This window comes from Capra hircus, chromosome 17, assembly GCF_001704415.2.
Source record: "Capra hircus breed San Clemente chromosome 17, ASM170441v1, whole genome shotgun sequence".
In the NCBI taxonomy this organism is placed as follows: domain Eukaryota; kingdom Metazoa; phylum Chordata; class Mammalia; order Artiodactyla; family Bovidae; genus Capra; species Capra hircus.
In genome coordinates this window covers 22,998,586-23,024,290 of record NC_030824.1, presented here as the reverse complement: position 1 = coordinate 23,024,290, position 25,705 = coordinate 22,998,586, and the positions used below count along the sequence as shown (strand labels likewise).

The following is a 25,705-nucleotide window of genomic DNA, read 5'->3' as shown; positions in this document are numbered from 1 at the left end:
CATGGGGGTAGAAAGGAACACCTGCTGAGGATGGAGGGTCCCTGACCCTGGGAAGCACAATCTGAGCTGAATTACTCTCTTTACTTGATAGATAAAAATATATTTCTCTTCTGCTTAAGTCACTATTATTTTGGATTTTCTGTCAGTCATATCCAAATGTTAATTCTAAATGATACCCTTCCACTCCCCTTACCCAGGATAGAGTTGGTCCCTCTTAATGATGGTTCCACATTCAACATGTTTAAATGTCAACATAATGTAAGTCAGCTAGAAAGTGAAATAGCAAACCTTGCAGAAGATGCAGGAATTTCCTGAAATGGATGAAACGGATGCTGGCAAATTACCTAAAACCCAGGCAAAGGAGGCTGTGGCAGGATGGAACCAGGTAATGAGTGACTTAAGGATGATGACAGGGCAGACACTGCAAAAGAAAACGACAACATCGAATGAAGAAAGGAAGCTCTGAGGAATATTGATGAAGTCCCAGTGGATGCGTTTTGCTTACTTGTTTGTGTGAAATATTTCTTGGCACTGTGCTGAGAGTTTCAATTCTATCTGCAGAAATAAATCTTAGTAAACATTAGACGAATGTACTCTATGTTCTTAATGTTGAGATTCAGTTTTGAATACAAAGTCACAACCAACCTTTACTTCAATGGTCCTTGTTTTTCCTGAAATTCTGGTCCATATTCAAGTGAATGTTTCCAGTCAGTCTTTGTCCCTTGTGGCTGCACATTGGATGGTTCAGGGAAACTTCGGGCCTGGGTGCCTCCACCTCCAAGACTCTGATGTAATCAGTCTGAGAGGTAGCCCAAGCATCAGGAGTTTTCAAAGTGAGAGGGGGGACTTCTCTGGTGGTCCAGTGGTTAAGAATTCGCCTGCCAATGCAGGGGACACAGGTTCGATCCCTGCTCCGGAAAGATTCCACATGCTGCGGGGCAACTAAACCCATGCACTGCAACCACTGAGTCTGTGCTCTAGAGCCCGGGAGCCACAGCTGCTGAAGCCCACATGCCCTAGAGTCTCTACTCCACAATAAGAGAAGCCATCACAACGAGAAGCCCACGCACGGCAGCTAGAGTAGCCCATGCTCTGCAACTAGAGAAGAGCCCAGGCAGCAACAGCCAACAATAGATAAATGAAATTATTTTTAAAAATTAAATAAAATTAAAAATAAAAGCCGAGGCTGGGGAACTGCTGCTTTTACTACCTGGCCTCCCTGGTGAGGGCAGGCTTCAGCTGGGGAGGACTTCCTGTGTGTCATTCCCACATCAGACTCCTAACTTTCCAAGAGGAGACTGGGTCAGAAAGGGGAAGGGAGGTGGGAGGGTGGGGTATGGGGAGATGTACGTGAAAGGGGGAGGAGAGAGAGGTGGGAGGAGGAAGAAGACAAGAGCTGGCTCTCTCCATCTCCTGCTGCTGCTGCTGCTGCTAAGTTGCTTCAGTCGTGTCCGACTCTGTGTGATCCCATAGACGGCAGCCCACCAGGCTCCCCTGTCCCTGGGATGCTCCAGGCAAGAACTCTGGAGTGGGTTGCCATTTCCTTCTCCAATGCATGAAAGTGAAAAGTGAAAGTGAAGTCGTTCAGTTGCCTAATGGGCTGCAATTAACGAAATGCAAGGTCAAGCACCAGGAAGCTTCTAGGGAAGAGTTTATGCAGCTCTGCCAAGTATTGTTACTGAAGATGACACAGAAATGCAATGAACACTTGAAGCCACGTGCCAGTTGAGAGTACAGAGGATTTCCAAATCCCATCCCGAACTGATAGTGTGTGTGAGTGTGTTAGTCACTCTGTTGTGCTCCTCTGTCCACAGTATTCTCCAGGCAAGAATACAGGAGTGAGTAGCCACTGCCTTCTCAGGGGATCTTCCTGACCCAGGGATCGAACCCAGGTCTCCTGCATTGTAGGCGGACTCTTTAGCATCTGAGCCACAGTGAGGGAAGCCATCAGAACGGAAACTAGCTAGCGGCACATTCCAGTCTGCAGGGTGCCCAAGGCACCGTGTGGACCACCCATTCCCATCGGCGTGGAGAGCCTGCACAGTCTGCCTTTGGAAACCTGAAGATACCTGATGAAACTTTCAGATCAAAACAAAGCTATTAACTTCATTGCAAAAGTGTGGTTGAAGGGGTGCGGAGGGCTCTTCTGGCAGAAGCAGTGAGAGCCAGCCAGCCCATCACACCAATTGCAAGTCAGGTACAAGCAGTGTCTCTTTGCTAGAGAACACCATGCTGCGTTAAATGCAATTTCCCTCCACATGTGAAGGTTATAGTGTCTTAGTTCTATCTGGAAATTGACTCGTTGAGTCATCCAAACCTGTACATCAGCAAATTGGAAACTATACGCAAAATGTTTAAACATAAAGTTAACGGAGTATGAAACTGAGAGCATCTAGAACATTTACAGAAAAGCATTCTTTTTACGTCTATACTTCGGTATTAAAATAGCAATTGTATTTTAAACCCTTCTTAATGAGTTGCATCAGTGTACTAATATCTGCTTTTAAAGTGCAGGAACTGGAGGGTGGGGTGGGTCTGGTTCTTGTTGAATCAGGCTCACAAAAGGAACACACAGGGAATCTTGCTGTACAGCAGATGGTGACACTTTATTCATTTAAAAACATGCCCTTTCCCAAAGGGCATGAAGCATGTGTGTGTGTTTCTATAAAGGTATGGAAGAACTACGCTGAGGTTCAGTGGAGCCAAGCACATACAATATCATTCAACCAGGATGAGAGCAGAGACTCCCAGTGGACCAGGACCAGTATTTTATCAGCAGCAGCATCACTGGTCAGTACCCACGACAACACTTGGCCTTGTCTTAGGTTGGCATCACTGATTCCAGACTCAGAGGGATCTGTCCACTGGGAGTTTGGACTCTGTTTCTCCCTTCCTCTCTTCTCTATGGCCATAGGGGAGCCCCAACTCTCGTGACCCTCAGATGCCACCAAAAACAAAAAAAAGGAGGAGGATGGTGATGGGTATTGTTAGAGAATCCTGAGCATGAGGAGTAGGTTTACCAGATAACGGCCTTTGGGAAGGTACTCTGTTGTCAGAGTAGTATTAAACTGGAAATGACATGGGACAGAATCTATAAATACGCTGTTTTCATCTCCACGTCATCAGCACTAGAGTTTAAGGTGTTCAGTCAGAGCCTTCCTCTTTTAGGTTTGACTGTTTATAAAAACAGGATGATTGGAAAGAAAAAAGCCCAAGATGTTGTGAAGTCTGAAGCAAAGATAGCATGGGTCTTTTTGCTCCCTCCAGGGTCTGCGGGCATCAGAACAAACCCTAAGGAAACACTTCCTCGGATGGACTCAGAGCTGGCTTCATCTCCTCCTTTGGATCCTGTGGCTTCCAACTTTACCCAGTCACCACGGAATGTCCACTGGAAAGTGGGGGTTTCAGGATCCAACAGAGGCAAATGCTGCCACCAAAGAAAACAAGCCCAGGGTTTGGGGGATGCCCCACTGGTGTGGTCAGGATGTCCTTACAGTGATGGGAACACTTGGTTAAACTCGCCCCACGTTGGATAAGGTCACCACGTGCCGGTCCTGAGATGGGCTGGAGGCTGGTGACCTGATCTCCACTCACTGCTGGGTCTCTAAGGCTGAGTCCCTGATACTGAACCCAGAGTCAGTTCCAGTGTCTTCCAGGACATGGGTGATGCGGCCTTAGTGCCAACTGATTTTCAACCCCAATTCAACCGGAGGTAGGTGGAGCCTACAGGGTGGGGGAGTGGGGGTGGTGCTGCCTGCTTATCTAAAGAGGTCCGGGCTATCTTACAGTTACATGACTGATTACACACAGCCCTGCTTCCGGTGTTCAGAGATGCAAACCTGCAGAGCCTGGGGGTGCAGCCAGACATCTGTTAGCGCCAGATTTGCTGCAGGGTCTATACCATGTTAAAAATCGCTGCCAGGACCCCTCTCAGCTGACGTGTCTGATGTTTGCTTTTGCTCCTTGAGAAGGCAGTGATGGGCTACAGGTCATCAGAAGACAGGAGAGAGGTGTCTACCCTGTGAGGGCTTATAAAATAAGTCCTTGTTGGCCCTAGGAACGTCCTAAAGCAGCTAATCCAGCTCTCTCTGACTCCCCTTAAAACCAGTGACCACTCCCCCAACCCAGTGAGGACTGCATCTCCAGGAGGTATGATCTGGAAGCACATCTGGGATGTTACTTGGAAGCACAGAGAGGTTTTTGGATGAATCGTCTTGTGACTGATAGGTCTACGATTCCAATGAACTGGGCTTGGTTTGTACTGGCCAGGCCCCTTGCCCAGAGCTCTGTCCAAGGGTATCCGCCCACGGCTAAGCATCTCACAGCACCAGGCAAGTACTTAGTCCTCAGTGCTTCTCTCCAGCGTCCTGACCAGCTGCCTGTAGGTCTGTCTCTCCTCCTGCCACGAATGATACTTTCTCACATACTCCTTTCCGTTGGCCACGATTTTTTTCTCTAATGCTGGATCGCTCACCAGTCTCTTTGCCAGCTGAACAAACTCCTGCAAAGAAGGAGGTGGAGGAGAAAGAGAGGTAAGTAATTGGTGAAATGGGGGATGCAAACAGATCTGAAAGCCCAGGTTGGCCTTTGCTCCTGGTCCCTCTTTTGCCCACCTCCCTTATTCTAGGGGAAAAAAAAAATAGCCCTTCAGAGGGATGCAAGTTAGTGCAAACATTGGGACTGAATAAGAAATTACATACACAAACCACACACACGCGCGCACATGCACGCGCACGCGCAAGGGTGAACATCGTGGAAAAATACTGGAGCCATCAATTATGCTTCCTCCATCTTTCTTTTCTAGATTGCCCAAATTTGCTGTTTCTTACAGTAACCGAGTTCTTACAGTGACTCTTAGATCCATAATTTATTTCTTCCCTCCTTTGTACTCAGCTGGGAGATGAAGTCAGGTCTTACTCCAGGATCTGAGCTCCTATATTATAGACAATAGTACCCCTGCCCAATTTTGTTTCTGTTTTTGTTTGCTTTTCATTATATTCCTTCATCTTTTCTGGGCACAGAGCATGTCTTCAAATCATGGACATCATCTGATGGAATGGAAAAGGTCAGGCTTCTACTGGCCCAGATCTGGGTACAAATCCTCTTTGAAACACATAACTTAGCTGTGCAGCTTTGGGCAAACTAGTTAACCTCTCTGAATCCCACACTGATCATCTCTCAAGGGTCAGTGAGCACTTGACAGATAAGTCCTGCCCTGCCCCTGACTCCATAGGGGAGAGGGGATTTAACCAGCCTCGAGTTTCTAGACTTTGCTTCCGGTGCTCAGCTTCAGAGTGAGGAAGTCTACATTGCTCTATGTTTATCCATACTTTTTTGTAGACACTGATGCAATAAAAAGTGGCCACCTCTTTTAATAATTAAAAATGTTTTTTTTTGTTTTGGATTCAATGTGAGCAGGTGGGATCTTAGCTCCTTGACCAGGGATCAAATCTGCACTCCCTGGATTTGAAGCACAGAGTCTTAACCAGTGGACTGCCAGAGAAGTCCCCAAGTGCACACTTAGTTGCTCAGTTGTGTCTGACTCTTTGCAACCCCATGGACTGTAGCCCATCAGGCTCCTCTGCCCATGGGATTCTCTAGGCAAGAATACTGAAGTGGGTTGCCATTCCCTTCTCCAGGGGATCTTCCCAACCCAGGGATTGAACCCAGGTCTTCTGTGTTGCCGGCAGATTCTTTTTTTTTTTTTTCACATTAGTAATGTTTTATTTGAAATGACTTAGCATGCACACACGGGGGAATAAGTACATAATTTTCTTTTTACTTTATTTTCTATCTTGTGGTATATATTAAATGTCACAAAGCATATTTTAAAAGAAAAGGAAAAAAACTGAGGTATAGCATTCTGTGTCTGTGTGTGCTCAGCTGCTCAGCCATGTCTGACTCTTTGAGATCTCATAGACTATAGCCCACCAGGTTCCTCTGTCCATGGAATTCTCCCAGCAGGAATATTAGAGTAGGTTGCCATTTTCTACTCCAGGGGACCTTCCTGACCCAGGAATTGAACCCATGACTCTTGCACCTCCTGTATTAGCAGGTGGATTCTTTACCACTTAACCACCTGGGAAACCCAATGTATTCAGCTAATAAGTGGTTGATTTGTGATACTGCAATATTTTTTCCTTTATACATCAATTCCATTTCTGGTGATATGGACCCAGCATGGGATAGGAGAAGTGAAGCCTGAGGGTCACTTAAAATTACATGACAATAAGGTTACCACATACTTAGAGCAGTATAGCGACAAAATACAGAGACGACAACGGCACCCCACTCCAGTACTCTTGCCTGGAAAATCCCATGGACGGAGGAGCCCGGTGGGCTGCAGTCTATGGGGTCACTATGAGTCAGACAGGACTGAGCGACTTCACTTTCACTTTTCACTTTCATGCATTGGAGAAGGAAATGGCAACCCACTCCAGTATTCTTGCCTGGAGAATCCCAGGGATGGTGGAGCCTGGTGGGCTGCTGTCTATGGGGTCGCACAGAGTCAGACACAACTGAAGTGACTTAGCAGCAGTAGCAGCAGCAGCAACAACAAAATGAAAAGAGGCTTATCTTTCAGCCTTGCGTGACTGGACCACAATGCAGGCAGATTCTTTACCACCTGAGCGACCAAGGAAGCCCAAAATAAAGTAAGACTGCCAGAGAAATCCCAAAGTGGCCACTTTTTAATGAGAGTTTAAAGAGTTTAAGGGTTAGGGTTTAATCAAAACCCTTCATAATTGGAAAGAATTAGAATTGTTTTGATTGCAAAAGAGTATTCAGAGAGGGAACATGCATTATTTATTATGCTTGCACATAAGTCAAAGCAGTGCTCATAAGCCAGGAGGCCTGCATTTAAATTCACACCCTACCATTTTCTGGTTGGGTTGGTTATCTTTTTGATACTGAGATGCATGAGCTATTTGTATATTTTGGAGAATAATCACCTTGTCAGTTAAAGAAAGTGAAAGTGAAGTCGCTCAGTCATATCTGACTCTTTGCGACCCCATGGACTGTAACCTACCAGGTTCCTCCATCCATGGGATTTTCCAGGCAAGAACACTGGAGTGGGTTGCCATTTCCTTCTCCAGGAGATCTTCCTGAACCAGGGATTGAACCCGGGTCTCCCGCATTGTAGGCAGACACTTTATCATCTGAGCCATCAGTTAACTTGTTTGCAAATATTTTCTCCTATTCAGAGAGTTGTCTTTTCATCTCATAGTTTCCTTTGCTGTGCAAAAGTCTTTAAGTTTAATTTGGTCCGATTTGTTTAATTTTTTGTTGTTGTTACTCTAGGAGGTAGGTCAAAAAAAGATCTTGCTGTGATTTATGTCCAAGAGGAGATGGATAAAGAAGATATGGTACATATATACAATGGAATATTACTCAGCCCTAAAAAGGAACAAAACTGTGCCATTTGCAGAGATGTGGATGGACCCAGAGGCTATCATACAGAGTGAAGTAAGTCAGAAAGAGAAAAACAAATATCATATAATATAATGAATATGTGGAATCTAGAAAAATTATACAGATGAACTTATCTGCAAAGCAGGAATAGAGTCACAGATGTTGAGGACAAATGTGTGGATACCAAGTTGGGGGAGAGGGTGGGATGAACTGGGAGATTGGAATTGACATATATACCATACTGTGGTTAAAATAGGTAACTAACGCAAACCTACTGTATAGCATAGGGAACTCTGCTTAATGCCCTGTGGTGACCGAAATGGGAAGGAAATCCAAAAAAGAGGGGATATATGTATACATATAGCTGATTCCCTTTGCTGTATAGTAGAAACTAATACACATTGCAAAGCAACTGTACTCTAATAAAAATTAATGAAAAACAATCACAGAAGTGATGCTGGATGCATTTTGTAACCTGAGCCTCAGTTTCTTCATCTTTAAAATAGGAATAATAACAGTACCTAGGGCTTCCCAGGAGGTTCAGTGGTAAAGAATCCGCCTGCCAGTGCAGGAGATGGAGGTTCGATCCCTGGGTTTGGAAGATCCCCTGGAGAATGGAATGACTACTCACTCCAGTATTCTTGCCTGGAGAATTCCATGGACAGAGGAGCCTGGCAGGGCTACAATCCATGGGATGGTAAAAAGTTGGACACGACTTAGCAACTAAACAACTAAAAAGAAAAGTACCTGCTTTGTAGCATGCTGAGAGGATTTAATGAGTTAATACAAAGAATTCAGGGCAGAGCCTAGCACAGACTTAGCTATCATTATTATTATGATTCACCAACTTGTGTAAATTCCAATAAAACAACAGAGATTAATACATAATGCTTTGCTGTTTGCAAGGAACATCCACATAGTCTCAAAATTATTGTTAATTAAATGTTGGATGATTTTTATAGCTAGCAATATAAATAGCAATATTTACAATAGGGTAGAATTTTATTTTTAAGCAGTATGCATATACTTTATGGTAAATTGGTATTCTTTTTATAATAAAAATATAACATATTTATTCTCATCTCATAGGATAACAACATCCTTATTAAAGTTATTCTAGAGGCTTATAGCTTTGGTACATTATTTTAAGATGCTGGTCATATCTTTGATTTACCGATACAGAGACTTTGGCTAAAACTCACCCCCCGCCCAGCTTATGATTTCTGTAGAATCTATGACCGTTTTACAACAGAGTCCTGACTGATAGAGTTTCTAGGAACAGGATGTGATAAAGCACACTGTTTATTCCTCTCTGCATGTGAGACTGAACAACAACAACAAAAAAAGCACAGACTGAAATAAAGCACGAGAGAGTCGGGTGAGGAGAGAGAAATGTCTTTGCCGCTGGCATAGAACCCTGGACATGGACTGAAAGAAAAGAAAGAAGAGAATCGCACTCTGGAATGTTGAGAGTCACTCTCTGAGGCTCTGAAATTTTTTCTTCTGAGCTGAAACATCTCCCCATTTCAAGTAAGGCAATATTCTGAACACACTCATGCGGACAATGAGAAAAGTATGTTGACACACTCTGTCATTCACTCTGTGCAAGATGGCGGCCATAGCCCTTCCACCCCTTTCATGAACGTCTCTTTGCAATAGGACCTGCCCACTCCTCCCATAAAGTGGGGAGGAGATCTATTTCCCCATCTCCTGAATCTAGGCTGGTCCTGGAATTTGCTTTTACTAACAGACTAGGTCAGAAGTAATGTTGTCTGACTTCCAAACAAAGCTTCAGAAGGCCTTACAGCTCCCACCCTTGCCATCATGGGGCCCCAAGGTCACCCTACAAACAGGGTCACCCTACAAAGAAGCCTGAGATAGCCTACTGAAGACAGAAGGCCACTTTAACAGAGATGCCTGGCTACCACCTGCATCACAACCAGACACTCATCCAATGGACCAAAGAACCATGCTATAAGAGCTGTAGCAAAACTTCCAGGGTCTTTCCTGGTGGTCCAGGCATTAGGAGTCTGCCTGCCAATGCAGGGGACACAGGTTCGATCCCCGGTGCGGGAGGATCCCACATGCAGTGGAGCAACTAAGCCCGTGTGCCACAACTACTGAGCCCTCATGGCTAGAGCCTGTGCTCCACAACAAGAGAAGCCATCACAAATGAGAAGCCCGTGCACCACAGCTAGAGAGTAGACCTTGTTGGCCACAGCTAGAGAAAGCCCAAGTGTAGCAACAAGACTCAGTGCAGCCAAAACTAAATAAATAAAAAATTTTAAAAAAATTCTAGGAAACAAGTACAAATGCCAATTTATCATCATCCCAACCAAAGCCCCACGGCGTCTACATACCTGCAGAACTCACCAGAACACTCACCATCTGACTGCCAAATCCTGGTTGGGAAGGGAACTGTTCATCACTCATGTAATGATCTATTCTTGAAAATTACTCATGATAATAAGTTATGAGGCATTAAAGGGTGCATAGTGAAGAAGAACTAATCAGCCTTTTGATGAAAGTGAAAGAGAAGAGTGAAAACATTGGCTTAAAACTCAACATTTAAAAAACTAAGATCATGGCATCTGGTCCCATCACTTCATGGGAAATAGATGGGGAAACAGTGGAAAGTGTCAGACTTTATTTTCCTGGGCTCCAAAATCACTGCAGATGGTGACTGCAGCCATGAAATTAAAAGACATTTGCTCCTTGGAAGAAAAGCTATGATTGACCTAAACAGTATATTAAAAAGCAGAGAAATTACTTTGCCAACAAAGGTTTATCTTGTCAAAGCTGTGGTTTTTTCCAGTAGTCATGTATGGATGTGAGAGTTGAACTATAAAGAAAGCTGCGTGCCGAAGAACTGATGCTTTTGAACTGTAGTGTTGGATAAGACTCTTGAGAGTCCCTTGGACTGCAAGGAGACCAAACCAGTCCATCCTAAAGGAAATCAGTCCTAAATATTCATTGGAAGGACTGATGTTGAAGCTGAAACTCCAATACTTTGGCCACCTGATGCTAAGAGCTGACTCATTGGAAAAGACCCTGATACTGGGAAAGATTGAGAGCGGGAGAAGGGGACGACAGAGGATGAGATGGTTGGATGGCATCACCGACTCAGTGGACATGAGTTTGGGCAAGCTCCAGGAGTTGGTGATGGACAGGGAAGCCTGGCGTGCTGCAGTCCTTGGGGTCGCAAAGAGTTGGACATGATTGAGCCACTGAACTGTAACTGTAACACTAAAACAAGTAAAAGAAAATAGAAACCAAATATTAGGATCCCACCTCTTAAAATCAGAGTTGGAAACTCAGGTGCCTGCCTCCTAGGCCCTGGCAGGGAAGAGTCAAACCCCAGCTGCCTTGGTGAATAGAGGCCTCTGCTTGTCTCCACATTTCCTATTATCTTCAAGAGAAGTTGAAATTCTGAATATTTATGTAAAGGCACTCCAGGTTAAATATCAACAGCTAATTTAAAATCTTAAGTATACAGCAAAACTAAACAAAACATGTTTGCAGACTAGATCTAGCCCAGGACCAGGGGTGTGCAAACCCTGGCATAGGTTATAGGTTTCAAAAAAAAATTTTTTTTTAATCATGCAAATAAGTAGAGTTTTGCTTTCATAATTATTCAATTAGTTGTTGACCATTTTCAGAGTTTTCTTCCTTTCTGAGTGGTGGAAAAACTGGCGGAAAAACTTCTCACTGAGAAATAAGTCAGAGAGAGGACAATAAATACTATATGTAAGTTACAAGTGGAATCTAAAAAAATAAAATAAAGGAATGGATATAACAAAACAGACTCACAAATACAGAGACCAAACCAGTGGTTACCAGAGAGGAGAGGTAAGTGGGGAGAGGTGAGACAGGGGTATGGGATTAACAGGTACAAGCTGTTACAAAATAAACAAGCTACAAGGATATATTGCACAGCACAGGAAATACAGCCAATATTTTATAGTAATTTTAAATAGAATATAATGTGTAAAAATAATGAATCACCACATTGTACACTTGAGACTAATTTAATATTGTATATCAACTATATTTAAATTAATTTTTTTTTTATCACTGACTCTTTTCAACCTGCCTTGTTGCCCTGAGGCAACAACCAGATCCAGGGCATGAGAAGCTGTCCATTTCACAGGATGGATAGTTAGACCTCTGTTGGGAGCCTTCACGTAACCATGTCAGCTAAAAGCCTCGGGCAGAGGGAAACCCCTCAACAGGAAACAAATGACCACATAGAGAGAATATGAGAGCTAGCAGACTGAACATGGGCTGGTTTTAAAGAACACTGCATTCCGAAAACCTTCTGTGAGTGATACATACTTATTCTTACTGGAAGAGCAAATGTCAATCACATAAAAACTCTGCATTTCAGGCTCGGGGTGTATGTTCAACTAAACAGCCCCAAAGCTGCTTCTGTGAGTCGGACATGACTGAGCGACTTCACTTTCACTTTTCATTTTCATGCATTGGAGAAGGAAATGGCAACCCACTCCAGTGTTCTTGCCTGGAGAATCCCAGGAACAGTGGAGCCTGGTGGGCTGCCATCTATGGGGCTGCACAGAGTCGGACACGACTGAAGCGACTTGGCAGCAGCAGCAAAGCTGCTTCTGCAGATGCTCTGAGTACAACTCACTGATGGGAGAAACTGACAAGGAGCTTTCTGAAGACTGACAGATGTGCTGTCATTAAGACTGTGGTCTTCCCCAGGGCTTTCTTGCATGGAATTCTGCAGTTAATTAAGGTTCTGTCTGTACGTCTGGTTCTCAAACTTTGCCATAAGATTCTGATTGGATAGGTTGGGGACGGGGTCCAGGAGTGTTGTCTTAGTCTATTTGAGCAGAGACATCACTTAGGTCCATCTAGTCAAAGCTATGATTTTTCCAGTAGTCATGTATGGATATGAGAGTTGGACCATAAAGAAGGCTGAGCGCCAAAGAATTGATGCTTTTGAACTGTGGTGTTTGAGAAGACTCTTGAGAGTCCCTTGGACAGCAAAGAGATCAAACCAGTCCATACTAGAAGAAATGAACCCTGAATATTCGTTGGAGGGACTGATGCTGAAGTTGAAGCTCCAATACTTTGGCCACCTGATGCAAAGAGTTGACTCACTGGAAGAGAAGCTGATGCTGGGAAAGACTGAGGGCAGGAGAAGAGGGCAACAGAGGATGAGATGATTGGATGGCGTCATTGACTCAATGAACATGAGTTTGAGCAAACTCTGGGAGACAGTGAAGGACAGGGAAGCCTGGCATGCTGCAGTCATGGGGTCTCAAAGAGTGGGACATGACAACAACAACAATAGAATACCAGAGGCTGGGCAGGGCGGGGGGGGGGGGGGGCAGGCGCAGCTCACAAACAGCAAACATTTACTTCGCACAGTTCTGGAGGCTGAAAGGATCTGTTTCTTAATTCACAGATGGCCATTTTCTCCTTATAATCTCATGTGGCAGAAGGAATCAGAGATCTCTGTGGGGTCCTTTTAAAAAAATCGGTTAATTTTCCACTGCGATGGGTCTTCATTGCTGCACACAGGCTTTCTCTAGTTGCACTGAGCAGGGCTATCCTTTGCTGCAGTGTGAGAGCTTCTCCTTGTGGTGGCTTCCCTTGTTGCTGAGCACAGGCTCTAGGCACAAGGTCTTCAGGAGTTGCAGCTTGTGGGCTCTAGAGAGCAAGGGCTCAGTGGTTGTACTGCATGGGCTCAGCTACCGCTCGGCATGTGGAATCTTTCCAGAGCAGGGACTGAACCTGTGTCCCCTGCATTGGCAGGCAGATTCTTAACCACTGGGCCACCAGGGAAGTCCATGTATGGTCCTTTTTATCAGGGCTCTAACTCCATTCATGAGGACCCCACCTTCACGTCCTAATGGACTATTGGAGGCCCTGCCTCCTAACACCATCACAAGAGAGGTTAGAATTTCAACATGTGGATTTCAGGGTGAGTGTGTGGAGGCACAAACATTTGGTCCATGATACATGTGTGTTTTCTAATAGTTCTCCACCCCTCCCCAGGTGATTCTGGCCTAAGATGGACCACTGTGCCTACCTTATTTTACACAAGTTATTAGGCCACAGAATAGATTGATCTTATTGGAAACTACCAGTTGTGAGAATCCCACTTCAAGATCCATCTATAAAAGTCTATTTTTCTTATGTGCAACACCATTCATTGGTCTAGTGTTAAGCTCTAGTTAAATGCCACATTTCGCAATGATGGGTATGTAAACATAACTACATAATACTCCCAACTGTCTGCATATATTAGCTATTCTCTTGACTCCTGCCATTAAGTAAAGTGGGGGCCACTCATAAGAATGTACAAATAGTATTGGAATTGCTCAGCATAAACCTCCAGCCTGTGTGCGTTCTAAGTAGCTTCAGTCATGTCTGACTCTTTTTGACTCCATAGACTGTAGCCCACCAAGCTTCTCTGTCCATGGGATTCTCCAGGCAAGAACAGAGGAGTGGGTTGCCATGCCCTCCTCCAGGGGATCTTCCAGACCCAGGGATCAAACTCACATCTCTTATTTCTCCTGCATTGGCAGGCAGGTTCTTTACCACTAATTTATGGTAATCATAAATTTGTTTCCTATGTCTATGAGTCTATTTCTGTTTCATAAATAAATTCATTTGTGCCATATTTTAGATTCCATATATAAGCAATATCACATGATATTTGTCTTTGTCTGACTTACTTTTCACTTATTCTGATGATCTCTAGGTCCATCCATGTTGCTACAAATGGCATTGTTTCATTCTTTTTTATGGCTGAGTAGTATTCCATTGTATAAATGTCCCTATATCTTCTTCATCCATTCATCTGCTGATGGACACATGTTGCTTTTATGTCCTGGCCATTGTGAATAGTGCTGCTATGAACGCTGGGGTGCACGTTATCTTTTCAAATGCATAAGCGCCCTGGGCCACTTGGTGAGAAAGTGAACCGCCTTTCAAATCTCGTCTGTGCCTGGTTGAGTCAGGCAGAAGACCTCAGTGAGGTGCCAGCCTGTTCCCTAACTTCTCAACAATGACTCCTGATGTCTGTGGCCAAAAGGCTTCCGTGGTGGCCAGAATCAGGCAGAATTTGACAATGACAACAGCCGACACTGATCATGTTTCAGCGTACAGGATTTGGGGTTACGTGTGTGTGTGCCCAGTTGCTTCAGTCATATCCAACTCTTTGAGACGCTATGGATCGTAGCCTGTCAGGCTCCTCTGCCCACAGGGATTCTCCAGGCAAGAATACTGGAGTGGGAAGCCGTGCCTTCCTCCGAGGGATCTTCCCGGCCCAGGGATTGAACCCTTGTCTTCTGCGCCTAATGCATTGAAGGCACTTTCTTTACCTACTGAGCCATCCCGTGAAGCCCAATAAGATGCTTAAGTACCCTTTTATTAAAATATACCCTCCAGCAGGTCTAAGACAGAGCCCCGTAAACAACACAATGAAACTTCCGACTCAAACTATGAATAGTCCCATCCAGCAGGACAAACAAAGCCACGAATAACTTCACATCAGCTCAGATAGGAGTTTGCTGCCAAGGGAGTTTTGGCACCCAATTTACTAAAAATAAAATTGTTTTTTCAAGTGTCTTTTGGGATTTTGGAATTGCAGGAAAAGGGCACGAACTCTGTGCTATGACTACGACTCCTTTCACAGAAACACGGGGGCACAGAGAGGTCCAGGAACCTGCCCGAGGTAACACAGCAGGAAGTATCAGAAACAGGAAGTAAACTCGGACCGTGCAGCCTCAGAGCCAAGGTTGCTTCACAGCAGGATGGAGTAAGTCCACAAAGCTATCACATGGATCCATGGGACTCGGGACCTACTGATGAAGCTAAAGGCAAGGATGGTGGACATTCTCTCTCTCTCTTGCTTCCCAGATTCTTCTCAGAGCATCAGCTCAAATATACGAGCTGGCAGAACATTGCCCTTGCTATGCTGGCAGCTCTGGAGGCAGGGAAGAGGAGGGTGGCAGAAAGGAAAGGGAAGAAAATGAGGAATGGCTTTGGAGAGGAGAAGTGGACTCAGGAGATGGTTCTGGTAGACACGTTCAGTTCAGTTGCTCAGTCGTGTCCAACTCTTTGCGACACCATGAATCGCAGCACGCCAGGCCTCCCTGTCCATCACCATCTCCCGGAGTTCACTCAACCTCACGTCCATCGAGTCGGTGATGCCATCCAGCCATCTCATACTCTGTCGTCCCCTTTTCCTCCTGCCTCCAATCCCTCCCAGCATCAGAGTCTTTTCCAATGAGTCAACTCTTCCCATGAGGTAGCCAAAGTACTGGAGTTTCAGCTTCAGCATCATTCCTTCCAAAGAACACCCAGGGCTGATCTCCTTCAGAATGGACTGGTTGGATCTCCTTGCAGTCCAAGGGACTCTCAAGAGTCTTCTCCAACACCACAGTTCAAAAGCATCAATTCTTTAGTGCTCAGCTTTCTTCACAGTCCAACTTTCACATCCATACATGACCACAGGAAAAACCATAGCCTTGACTAGATGGACCTTTGTTGGCAAAGTAATGTCTCTGCTTTTGAATATGCTATCTAGGTTGGTCATAACTTTTCTTCCAAGGAGTAAGCGTCTTTTAATTTCATGGCTGCAGTCACCATCTGCAGTGATTTTGGAGAGAAGAGGTGGACTCGGGAGATGGTTCTGGTGGATACGTTACCAGCAGTGAAATGTCAGAAGGAAAGAGCAAAACCCAGAAGAAATGTGCGAGTTCAACTGCAATTAAGTCATCCTGGTCATGCTTTGGGGGGATGCCGTGACCACGACATTGACAGTGTCACCCAAGGATCGCTGACTTCAGCGAGGACGTGGAAAGAACCACCTAAGCAGGGACACCTCGAAGTCCAGGCAGAGCTCAGGGGCCAAGGCTGTCATCGGCTACTTTGCATAGAAAACAGGGAAAGACAGTAGCTCAATCACACCTGGACAGCACGCGGTGTAGAGTCCCATCATACTCAAATAACCGAAGGTGTTTACCAGAAAGATGATCCCTTTAATGCCCTGGGCTAAGTACGTCTCCCACTAGTTACTGGGCACCCATCTGTGCCAGGACCATCACGAGGGGGCTGCATGAAAAAACAAGCATGACTGACACCCTGGGGGGCATCCAGTCTGGGGTGGCGGTGGGGGAGTGAGGCTGTGGACAAGTGCGCATGTCTGAACTGTGCAGAGGGTTATGGAGGAAAAATACAGGATGCGAGGATAGAGTATATGGGGTGGGGAATGGGGTGATAGATTGGGGGCCACCAAAAGCCTCTCGAGAAAGAGACAGCAAAGTTGGGGGGGAAGGATGCTCCTGGGGGCCTGGATGTGAGTGGAACCGGGCAGGAGGAAGGGGCAGGAGATCAGGGCAGGGGAGTGAGGGGGCTGACGGGGCCTGGGGAACTGAGACGGGAGCTGCATCTTCTCTGCAACCATGGGAAGCCACCCAGGGCTTTTCTACTGGAATGGATGGACAGGATCTGAGGGGTTTTTTTAAGATTTATTTGTATGTTTTGGCTATTGTGGGTCTTCATTGCTGCACACTGGCTTTCTCTAGTTGCAGGGAGTGGGGGCTACTCTTTAGTTGTGGTACGCAGGCTTCTCATTGCAGTGGCTTCTCTTGTTGCGGAGGACAGACTCTAGGCATGCTGGCTTCAGTAGTTGTGGCCTATGGCTTAGTTGCTCTGCAGCATGTAGGATATTCCCAGACCAGGGTTGGAACCTGTGTCCCCTGCATTGGAAGGCAGATTCTTTACCACTGGACCACCTCGAAAGTCCCAAGATCTGCACTGTATAAAGGTCCCTTTGGCAGCCAGGAGGAGAGTGCATGGGTGGAATGGTGGAGGCTGTTATAACCATCCAGACAAGACCCAGTCATGCCTCTGAAGAGTCCCGGTTGACAGTATTCTGGGGACAGAGCCCGGAAGAGACAGACAGAGGCAGCACGCAGATACAGAGCCCAAAACAGAGGTGCGGGGCTCCTAGTGTGCACTCACTGCCTCACTTGCCGCAGACAAAGGCGGAAGCCCCTGGGAAGGGGGCTTGAGTCGGCTGCCAGGGTCCCCCTTCCTTCTCCTGTAGCATCACCCCTCGTGGCTGCAGTCCCCAAAGATCCTAAACAGGCCACCTGGCTGAATTTTGCAAGTGCTAAGAAATCACCGGCATCTCTTTGCTCTGAACTCCAGGATCAACTTCAAAGGCACCTACAGAGCTGATTGCTAGAGAGAGCTGTGTACCGTGTTTGCTGTCCTGACATCTAGTCACTAGAAGAGTCCACCAGGCCCCTGGGAAGAGGAACTCACAGAGTGATGGACAGGGCATTGGCTGGCAGCTCTGGGGACAGATGGGCTTCCCTGACAGCTCAGTTGGTAAAGAATCCACCTGCAATGTAGGAGACCCCAGTTTGATTCCTGGGTGGGGAAGATCCACTGAAGAAAGGATAGGCTACCCACTCCAGTATCCTTGGGCTTCCCTGGTGACTCAGGTGCCTGCAAAGTGGAAGACTTGGGTTCGATCCCTGGGTTGGGAAGATCTCCTGGAGAAGGGAAAGGCTACACACTCCCGTATTATGGCCTGGAGAATTGCAGGGACTGTATAGTTCATGGGGTCGCAAAGAGTTGGACAAGACTGAGCGACTTACTTCACTCACTGGGGACAGAGGGTCCCTTCGGTGTGGTTAGGCCAGGTCACACAGGCCACTCTCCTAATTGCAAGCCCCCTAAGTACAATGAAATTTTTTTAAAATACGTATTTATTTGGCTGCACTAGGTCTTAGTTGCGGCACACTGGATCTTTAGTTCTGACATGCAAACTCTTAGTTGCAGCATGTGGGATCTAGTTCCCTGACGGGGGATCAAACCCCTACATTGAGAGCATGGAGTCTTAGCCACTGGACCACCAGAGAAGTCCCCAGTTCCTTGTTTTTTTTTTTTTTTTTTTTAAATCAAATTCTATTGCATGTTGCATAGACTGCAGAACAGTTATTCCTCTTAAGCATGTTGAATGGGTATTTTTTACACAGGGACACATATTCCACATCATGGTGACCAGGGATGGTCAAAGCCTTGAAATTGAATATATTCATATTTAATGAAGTAATGAAAACCTCTCACTTTCAAAAAACAAAAAAGCCCCCAAACTATAATGTGCTTGTTCACAAGCAGAGTGGACTTGCACAGTGGGTGGGTCCCAGAAGCCCAGAAGCAGGCCATTGGCAGAGGTCAGGCCAGAAGGTCAAGTCCAAGATGCTTTCTCCTGCCCTGGAAAGGCAAATGAAGACTCTACAGTTGAGGGAAAAAAAAAAAAACAAACAAAAAACACCTGTCCCATCTTCCTGCTATTTTAGGGGAATGTCAGACTTTGCCGATGGCCTGAAGCAAGAGCCTAGACCAGAGCCAGAAAGGGCCCTGCGCTCCACCCCTGATACGCCGCCTGGCCTGGCCTGGCCTTTCCTGAGCATTGAGCCCCACCTGGTGGCTCTCCGCTCATCTTCACCTGGCCAAGTCTGGCTCCGTGCAGCATCGCTCAGCACTGTGCCCACCGGGGGCCTCCCTTGCCATCTGTGTCTTTCTGACCCCACAGACCAGCCACAGGCGGAGAAGCCAAGGAGGATTGGAACTTAGAAAGACGTCCACTCTCCCCAAGGACTTGGACAAAATCATGAGCAGAATCCTTTTAGAGGATGGACCTGTGGGAAAGTGTCCCTTCTCTCCCCAAATGACAGAAGGGGAGGGAGGGAGAGAGAGAGAGAGATGGAGAGGGAGACAGAGATCGAAAGAGATACAGATGTGTGGCAGGGAGACTGAGACACAGATAGAGGGAGACGGAAACAGAGGCAAAGTCAAAAACAGACAGCGATAAAGGAGAGACAGGGACACCGAGAGGAGGAGAGACCCACACAGACACAGAGTGGAGGGGGCTCCAGAGACACAGACCCAGAGACAGAGAAAGAGAGAGACACACACAGACGGAAGCGGGAGAGTCGGAGAGTGAGAGCCAGAGGCAAAGGGAGAGACAAGGACGTACAGAGACAGAAGGAGAGACAGACAGAGAAAGGAGAGACAGAGCGAGTGAAAGACAAAGAGAGACATGGACACAGAGAAGGAGACAGGCAGAGGCAGAGGCGGCCACAGGAGGAGCCCTGCGCAAAGGCTCTCAGGAACAGCCGAGCAGACTCTGCCATCAGGCTGCGGGCTCGAGTCCCCGCCCCACCACCTCCAGCTGAACTTCTAAGGCAAACCACTTACCCCCTCTGGGCGCATCATGGTAACGCCTGCGTGGGGTTCTTGTGAGAAATAATAAGAGAAATGTGCAAAGTCCGTCCAAGGGCACCCAGCACCCAGAGGAGGTCAGGCGGGGACCACCTGCCCCATCACTCACGCCCTCTCCTGAGAGCAGTTCCACCAGGCACGCAGCCCCACCACCCACTCTGCGCTCTGGAAGTGCGGCCAGTGCGGCCGAGGAACTGCATTTTTAATTATTCACTTGAGTGGACTTAAATTTAAATTTGAAAACTGGTGCTCGAGTCAGGTATTGCAAAGCTTTTCAAGTATATTTGGAACAGCCTGCATACGTGCATCTACTTTCCCAACTGCGAACGGCATGGAGTCTCAATGCAAACCAAATAGTTCAATACAAATTTAATCTCCAAATGGAGATGAGCTGGTGTGTAAAATACACACAAGATTTCAGAGACTTAAAAAAATAAAAAGAATGTAAAGAACTCATTAAACAGTATTCATATCGGGCTTCCCTAGTGGTCGAGTGGTTGGGAGTCCACTGGTCAATGCAGGGACATGGGTTTGATCCCTGGTCCAGGAAGATCCCACATGGTGCAGAGCAACTAAGCCTGTGCACCACAACTGCTGAAGCCCGCATGCCTGGAGCCGGCGCTCTGCAACAAGAGAAGCCCCTGTTCACTGAAACTAGAGAAAGGCCAGATGCAACAATGAAGAAGCAGACCGACCACAAATAAATCTTTAAAAAAATATTTCTATCAATTACACGTTGAGAGGATGCAAGTTTGGCTAGATGGAGCTAAATAAAACATATTGTATTATTGATGTGAATTTCATCTGTTTCTTTTTATTTTCTTTGAACGTGGCTATTAGGAAATTGTAACTCCCACATGTCGCTGGACTCACCCTGGTCCTGGGACAAATACCAGCCATGCACCTGATCCCAGATTTTCAAGCAGACAGTCATTTGGTTCAGGTTCAAAGCTGTCATCTCAACATAATCATCAACAGCACCCCCTTTGAGACTTCACTGGCAGTCCGGTGATTAAGGCTCTGCACTTCCAATGCAGAGGACATGGGTTTAATCCCTGGTCAGGGAAATAAGATCCCACATGCCACAAAGTGCGGCCAAAAGATTAAACACAATAATAATAACACCACAATAACACCACCTTCACTCTCAAAGTTATCCTGGTTTTGTACAATGAACAATATGGTCACCCAAAAGGGCAAATCCAAGTAAATAAATGTTGTATTGACTTGCGATTTAGTTCACCCATAGATTGCCCTGGCCTTTGACCGTATGGACCACAATAAACTCTGGAAAATTTTTAAAGAGATGGGAGTACCAGACCACCTGACCTGCCTCTTGAGAAATCTGTATGCAGGTCAGGAAGCAACAGAACTGGACATGGAACAGACTAATTCCAAATAGGGAAAAGAGTACATCAAGGCTGTATATTGTCACCCTGCTTATTTAACTTACATGCAGAGTACATCATGAGAAACGCTGGGCTGGATGAAGCACAAGCTGGAATCACGATTGCCAGGAGAAATATCAAAAACCTCAGATATGCAGATGATACTACCGTTATGGCAGAAAGTGAAGAGGAACTAAAGAACCTCTTGATGAAAGTGAAAGAGGAGAGTGAAAAAGTTGGCTTAAAGCTCAACATTCAGAAAACAAAGATCATGGCATCCGGTCCCATCACTTCATGGGAAATAGATGGGGAAACAGTGGAAACAGTGTCAGACTTTATTTTTGGGGGCTCCAAAATCACTGCAGATGGTGATTGCAGCCATGAAATTAAAAGATGCTTGCTCCTTGGAAGAAAAGCTATGACCAACCTAGACAGGATATTAAAAAGCAGAGACATTATTGTGCCAACAAAGGTTCATCTTATCAAAGCTATGGTTTTTTCAGTAGTCATGTATGGATGTGAGAGTTGGACTATAAAGAAACCTGAGCACTGAAGAATTGATGCTTTTGAACTGTGGTACTGGAGAAGACTCTTGAGAGTCCCTTGGACTGCAAGGAGATCAAACCAGTCCATCCTAAAGGAAATCAGTCCTGAATATTCATTGGAAGGACTGATGTTGAAGCTGAAACTCCAATACTTTGGCCACCTGATGTGAAGAACTGACTCATTTGAAAAGACCTTGATGAAAGACTGAAGGCAGGAGGAGAAGTGGGCAACAAAGGATGAGATGGTTGGATGGCATCACTGACTCAGTGGACATGAGTTTGAGTAAACTCCTGGAGCTGGCAGTGGACACAGTGGCCTGGCTTGATGCAGTCCGTGGAGTCTCAAAGAGTCAGACACGACTGAGCGACTGAACTGAACTGAACTGAGTTTGCCCTGAGTTTCCTTTGGGCTTCAGTGGAAATCCAATCAACACTGAACATTCATCTGTGCTTTTACATCTGAAGGGACTGGTTGGGGGCTTATACATCATGTGTTCGTGCTAAGTTCACTCAGTCATGTCTGACTCTTTTCGACCCCGTGGGCTCTAGCCCTCCAGGCTCCTCTGTCCATGGGATTTTTCTAGGCGAGAACACTGGAGTGGGTTGCCATGCCCTCCTCCAGGGGATCTTCCCAACCCAGGGACTGAACCCACATCTCATGTCTCCTACATTGGCAGGCGGGTTCTTTACCACCAGCACCACTTATTTAATATCCAAGAATCCTAAATGTTTGACTAAAAAGTTAAAAATTTGCTTTACAAATATCATATATTGATGCATATATATGGAATCTAGAAAGATGGTACTGATGAACCTGTCCACAGGGCAGCAATGGAGATGCAGACACAGAGAACAGGCTTGTGGACAAGGTGGGGGAGAGGAAGGAGAGGGTGAGATGAATGGAGAGAATAGCACAGAAGCATATACATGGACACATGAGAAATAGCTAGCCAGTGGAATTTGCTGTATGACTCAGGGAACTCAAACAGGGGCTCTGTAACAACTGAGAGGGGTGGGAAATAGTGGAAGGTGGGAGGGAGGTTCAAGAGGGACGGGACATATGTACACCTATAGCTAATTCATGCTGATGTATGACAGACATCAAATCAATATTGTAAAGCAATCATCAATCAAAATAAATCGAATTAAAAAGTTAAAAACTTGTTTTGAATAAAAAGAGAAATGATATTTTGCATGACGCTGGCCAGATCTCACAAGGAGAACGTCTCGCTGTATTGAGCCTAACTCCAATGCTTAAGTCTAAGAGCTCTGCAGACTATATAGCTCCCAGGGGGCAACCAATGATGTCACCCAGCAGTCAGCACCGTGAATATGATTAACTCTGTATCCACACAGCTCTCCTCTGAGACCAAGGATGGAACTCAACCCCACGTGCTTTCTGCTGTTCCCCAAAGGCCAGCATCATTATCTCCATCTTACAGATCAAGGACTGAGCCCAGGAAGAAGAAATGTGTCCAGGATCACTCATATTTCGAGCAGAAAACTCAAGGTCCAAACACAGCCTGAAGGAGGCTGCTATGTCTCCGACACACCTCACTTCTTCCAAACCTGAAACTTTTGATTGACTATCAAAGTTTGAAAATTAAACATTCTTAGTAAAAGTGTATGGTGAACACAAAAGAAGAGAGGCCGGAACAAAATACACACACGATAAATGTTTGCTGTCATCATCATTATTCCAAAAGTTATGATTTTCTTTACAGTTGCCTAAAAATCAAACAGAACCTCCCAGCAAAATTAGTTTGGACCACACTTCAAAAGTCTGTCCTTGAGAAAGAATATGGATTCACAGTTTCTACTAAATGTCAAATGGATTTTAATTCTGAAGCTATAAAATGGTTCCATAAAATAGCTCAGCTCTTTTCTTCCTAAAAAGAAAAAGAATGAGATTGTCCTGGTAACAACAACAAAAATCAATGTTTAGTAGGTTTGGAAAGCTTCACGTAAATTAAGGTTTTCCGTGGCTGAGGTGTATAAAAACAGGTTATTTTGTTCCTACCACAGCTGAATATTTTTAATCATCATTTTGTTGAAAACTCAAAATATGACCTTTTGCATTTTATATGTATGTATGCGGGTTTTCCAGGTGGCTCAGTGGTAAAGAATCCGCTCGCCTGCCAATGCAGGAGACACAAGAGACAAGAGTTTGATCCCTGGGTCGGGAAGATCTCCTAGAGCAGGAAATAGCAGCCTACTTTAGTATTTTTGCCTGGAAAATCTCATGGACAGAGGAGCCTGGCAGGCTACAGTTCATGGGGTTGCAAACAGTTGGACAGGACAGAGCAAATGTACATGTGTGTATGTATGTGTGTGTGTATCTATGTATATACGTAACTATGTATCGATCTATGTTTCTATGTATGTATCTATCTATATTAACTTTATGAGGCTGACACCCTTTCATGGAAGTCCCTTCTTAATAAATGAGATGGAGCTTCGAGGACATATTTGAATACACATTTGAAATAAATCTCACAAACACTGACAACCAATCAGTGGTTAATTTCATCTGAGCTCCTGAACCGAGATGACAGCAACCACAGCCACTGACTTGTGGAAAATGCACATTTGTTTTTAAAGCAACACCTCCCACTCCATGCTAGGTCAAGTCTGATCACGACTATGAAACAAAGCTACGTGTGATATCTGTGTCTAGCACATGTTTCAAAATGTGATATTAAAAAGGGGGAAAAAAAAAACACAGCCTCCCCCTGTATGAAACATAGAGCAGTTGTTTTTTTTTTTTTTTTTAACATCCTTTGTAAAAGTAACATTAAAGGGTTGGACTCAAGCCCAAGCCTTAACTTTGTCAGTGCTTTGGGGCTATGTCTGATAACTCACAGGAAGCCGGCAACCAGCAGAAACAACTTGGATGTGTCAGCGACAGGATCGTTATTTGCAAATATTAAAAGGAATGTCTTACAAGGAACATGAAATGAAGTCAGGAGAGCCAAACTGTACTTGTTCTAACATTGGACTTGATACACCCATTTATAAGTGATGGCTATTCAGACACTTGCTGATAAAACTGCAGTTTTTTGAAATTGAGCTATAAAATAAATAGACAGTGTGTTTGGGAAGATAAAAATAAAATCTCTTTGCCCACGGGGAGACAATATCCTATGACCTCCGGCATGGCTGGTGCTGATGTGGAGAGATGCAGAACGTGGTAAAAAGCAATATGCTTTTGTCTAGAGAATCAGCAGGAAACCACTACACACGCTTCATTTCCTGGTATTGTTTTGGCTTTTAGGGGTTACTGTTCAAAGGAAAGGGCTTCCCCGATGGCTCAGCTTCCCTGGTGGTTCAGTGGTAAAGAATCTGACTGCAATGCAGGAGACACAGGTTCGGTATCTGGGTCGGGAAGATCCGCTGGAGAAGGAAATGGCAACCTGCACCCGTATTCTTGCCTGGAGAATCCCATGGACAGAGGAGCCTGGCAGGCTACAGTCCATGGGGTCGCAAAAGAGTCAGACATGACTTAGCAACCAAAACATAGCGTGCACTGCGCGCGGGTAAGTCGCTTCAGTCGTGGCCGTCTCTTTATTTTTTAATATGAATTTATTTTTTTAATTGGAGGTTAATTACTTTGCAATATTGTATTGGTTTTGCCATACATCAACATGAATCTGCCACAAGTATACACATGTTCCCCATACTGAACCCCCCTCCCTCGTCCTCTGTCCACGGGATTTTCCAGGCAAGAATACTAAAGTGGGTTGCCATGCCCTCCTCAAACAACAACTACAATCAAAGGAAAGGGCTCCCCTGGTGGCTCAGTGATAAAGAACCCGCCTGCAATGCAGGAAATGTGGGTTTGATCCTTGGATCTGGAAGTCTGCTGGAGGAGGAAATGGCAACCCACTCCAGTATTGTGGCCTGGAGAATTCCATGGACAGAAGATTCTGGAGGACTACAGTCCAAGGGGTCACAAAGTGTCAGACACAACTTACTGACTAAACAACAACGACACGAGCTATAGGGCATCGGGGTCTCTCCTTTTGCTGATAATGGTACCCAGAGCCTTGGGCTGCGTGCCGTACCCACGGCTCAGCCCTGTATGTC

General features: G+C 45.5%; 1 protein-coding gene across 2 annotated transcripts in view; it reads right to left on the bottom strand.

Annotated features, from left to right (window-relative positions):
• The window catches only part of GLT1D1 (glycosyltransferase 1 domain containing 1), a 116,832-nt gene continuing 93,714 nt past the window's right edge, over positions 2,588-25,705 (bottom strand). For both annotated transcript variants that reach the window (XM_018061410.1, XM_018061411.1), the window contains one exon: positions 2,588-4,501. In XM_018061410.1, coding sequence (XP_017916899.1) covers positions 4,340-4,501 — 162 coding nt within the window. In that variant the 3' untranslated portion in view covers positions 2,588-4,339. The remainder of the gene's footprint in view (positions 4,502-25,705) is intronic.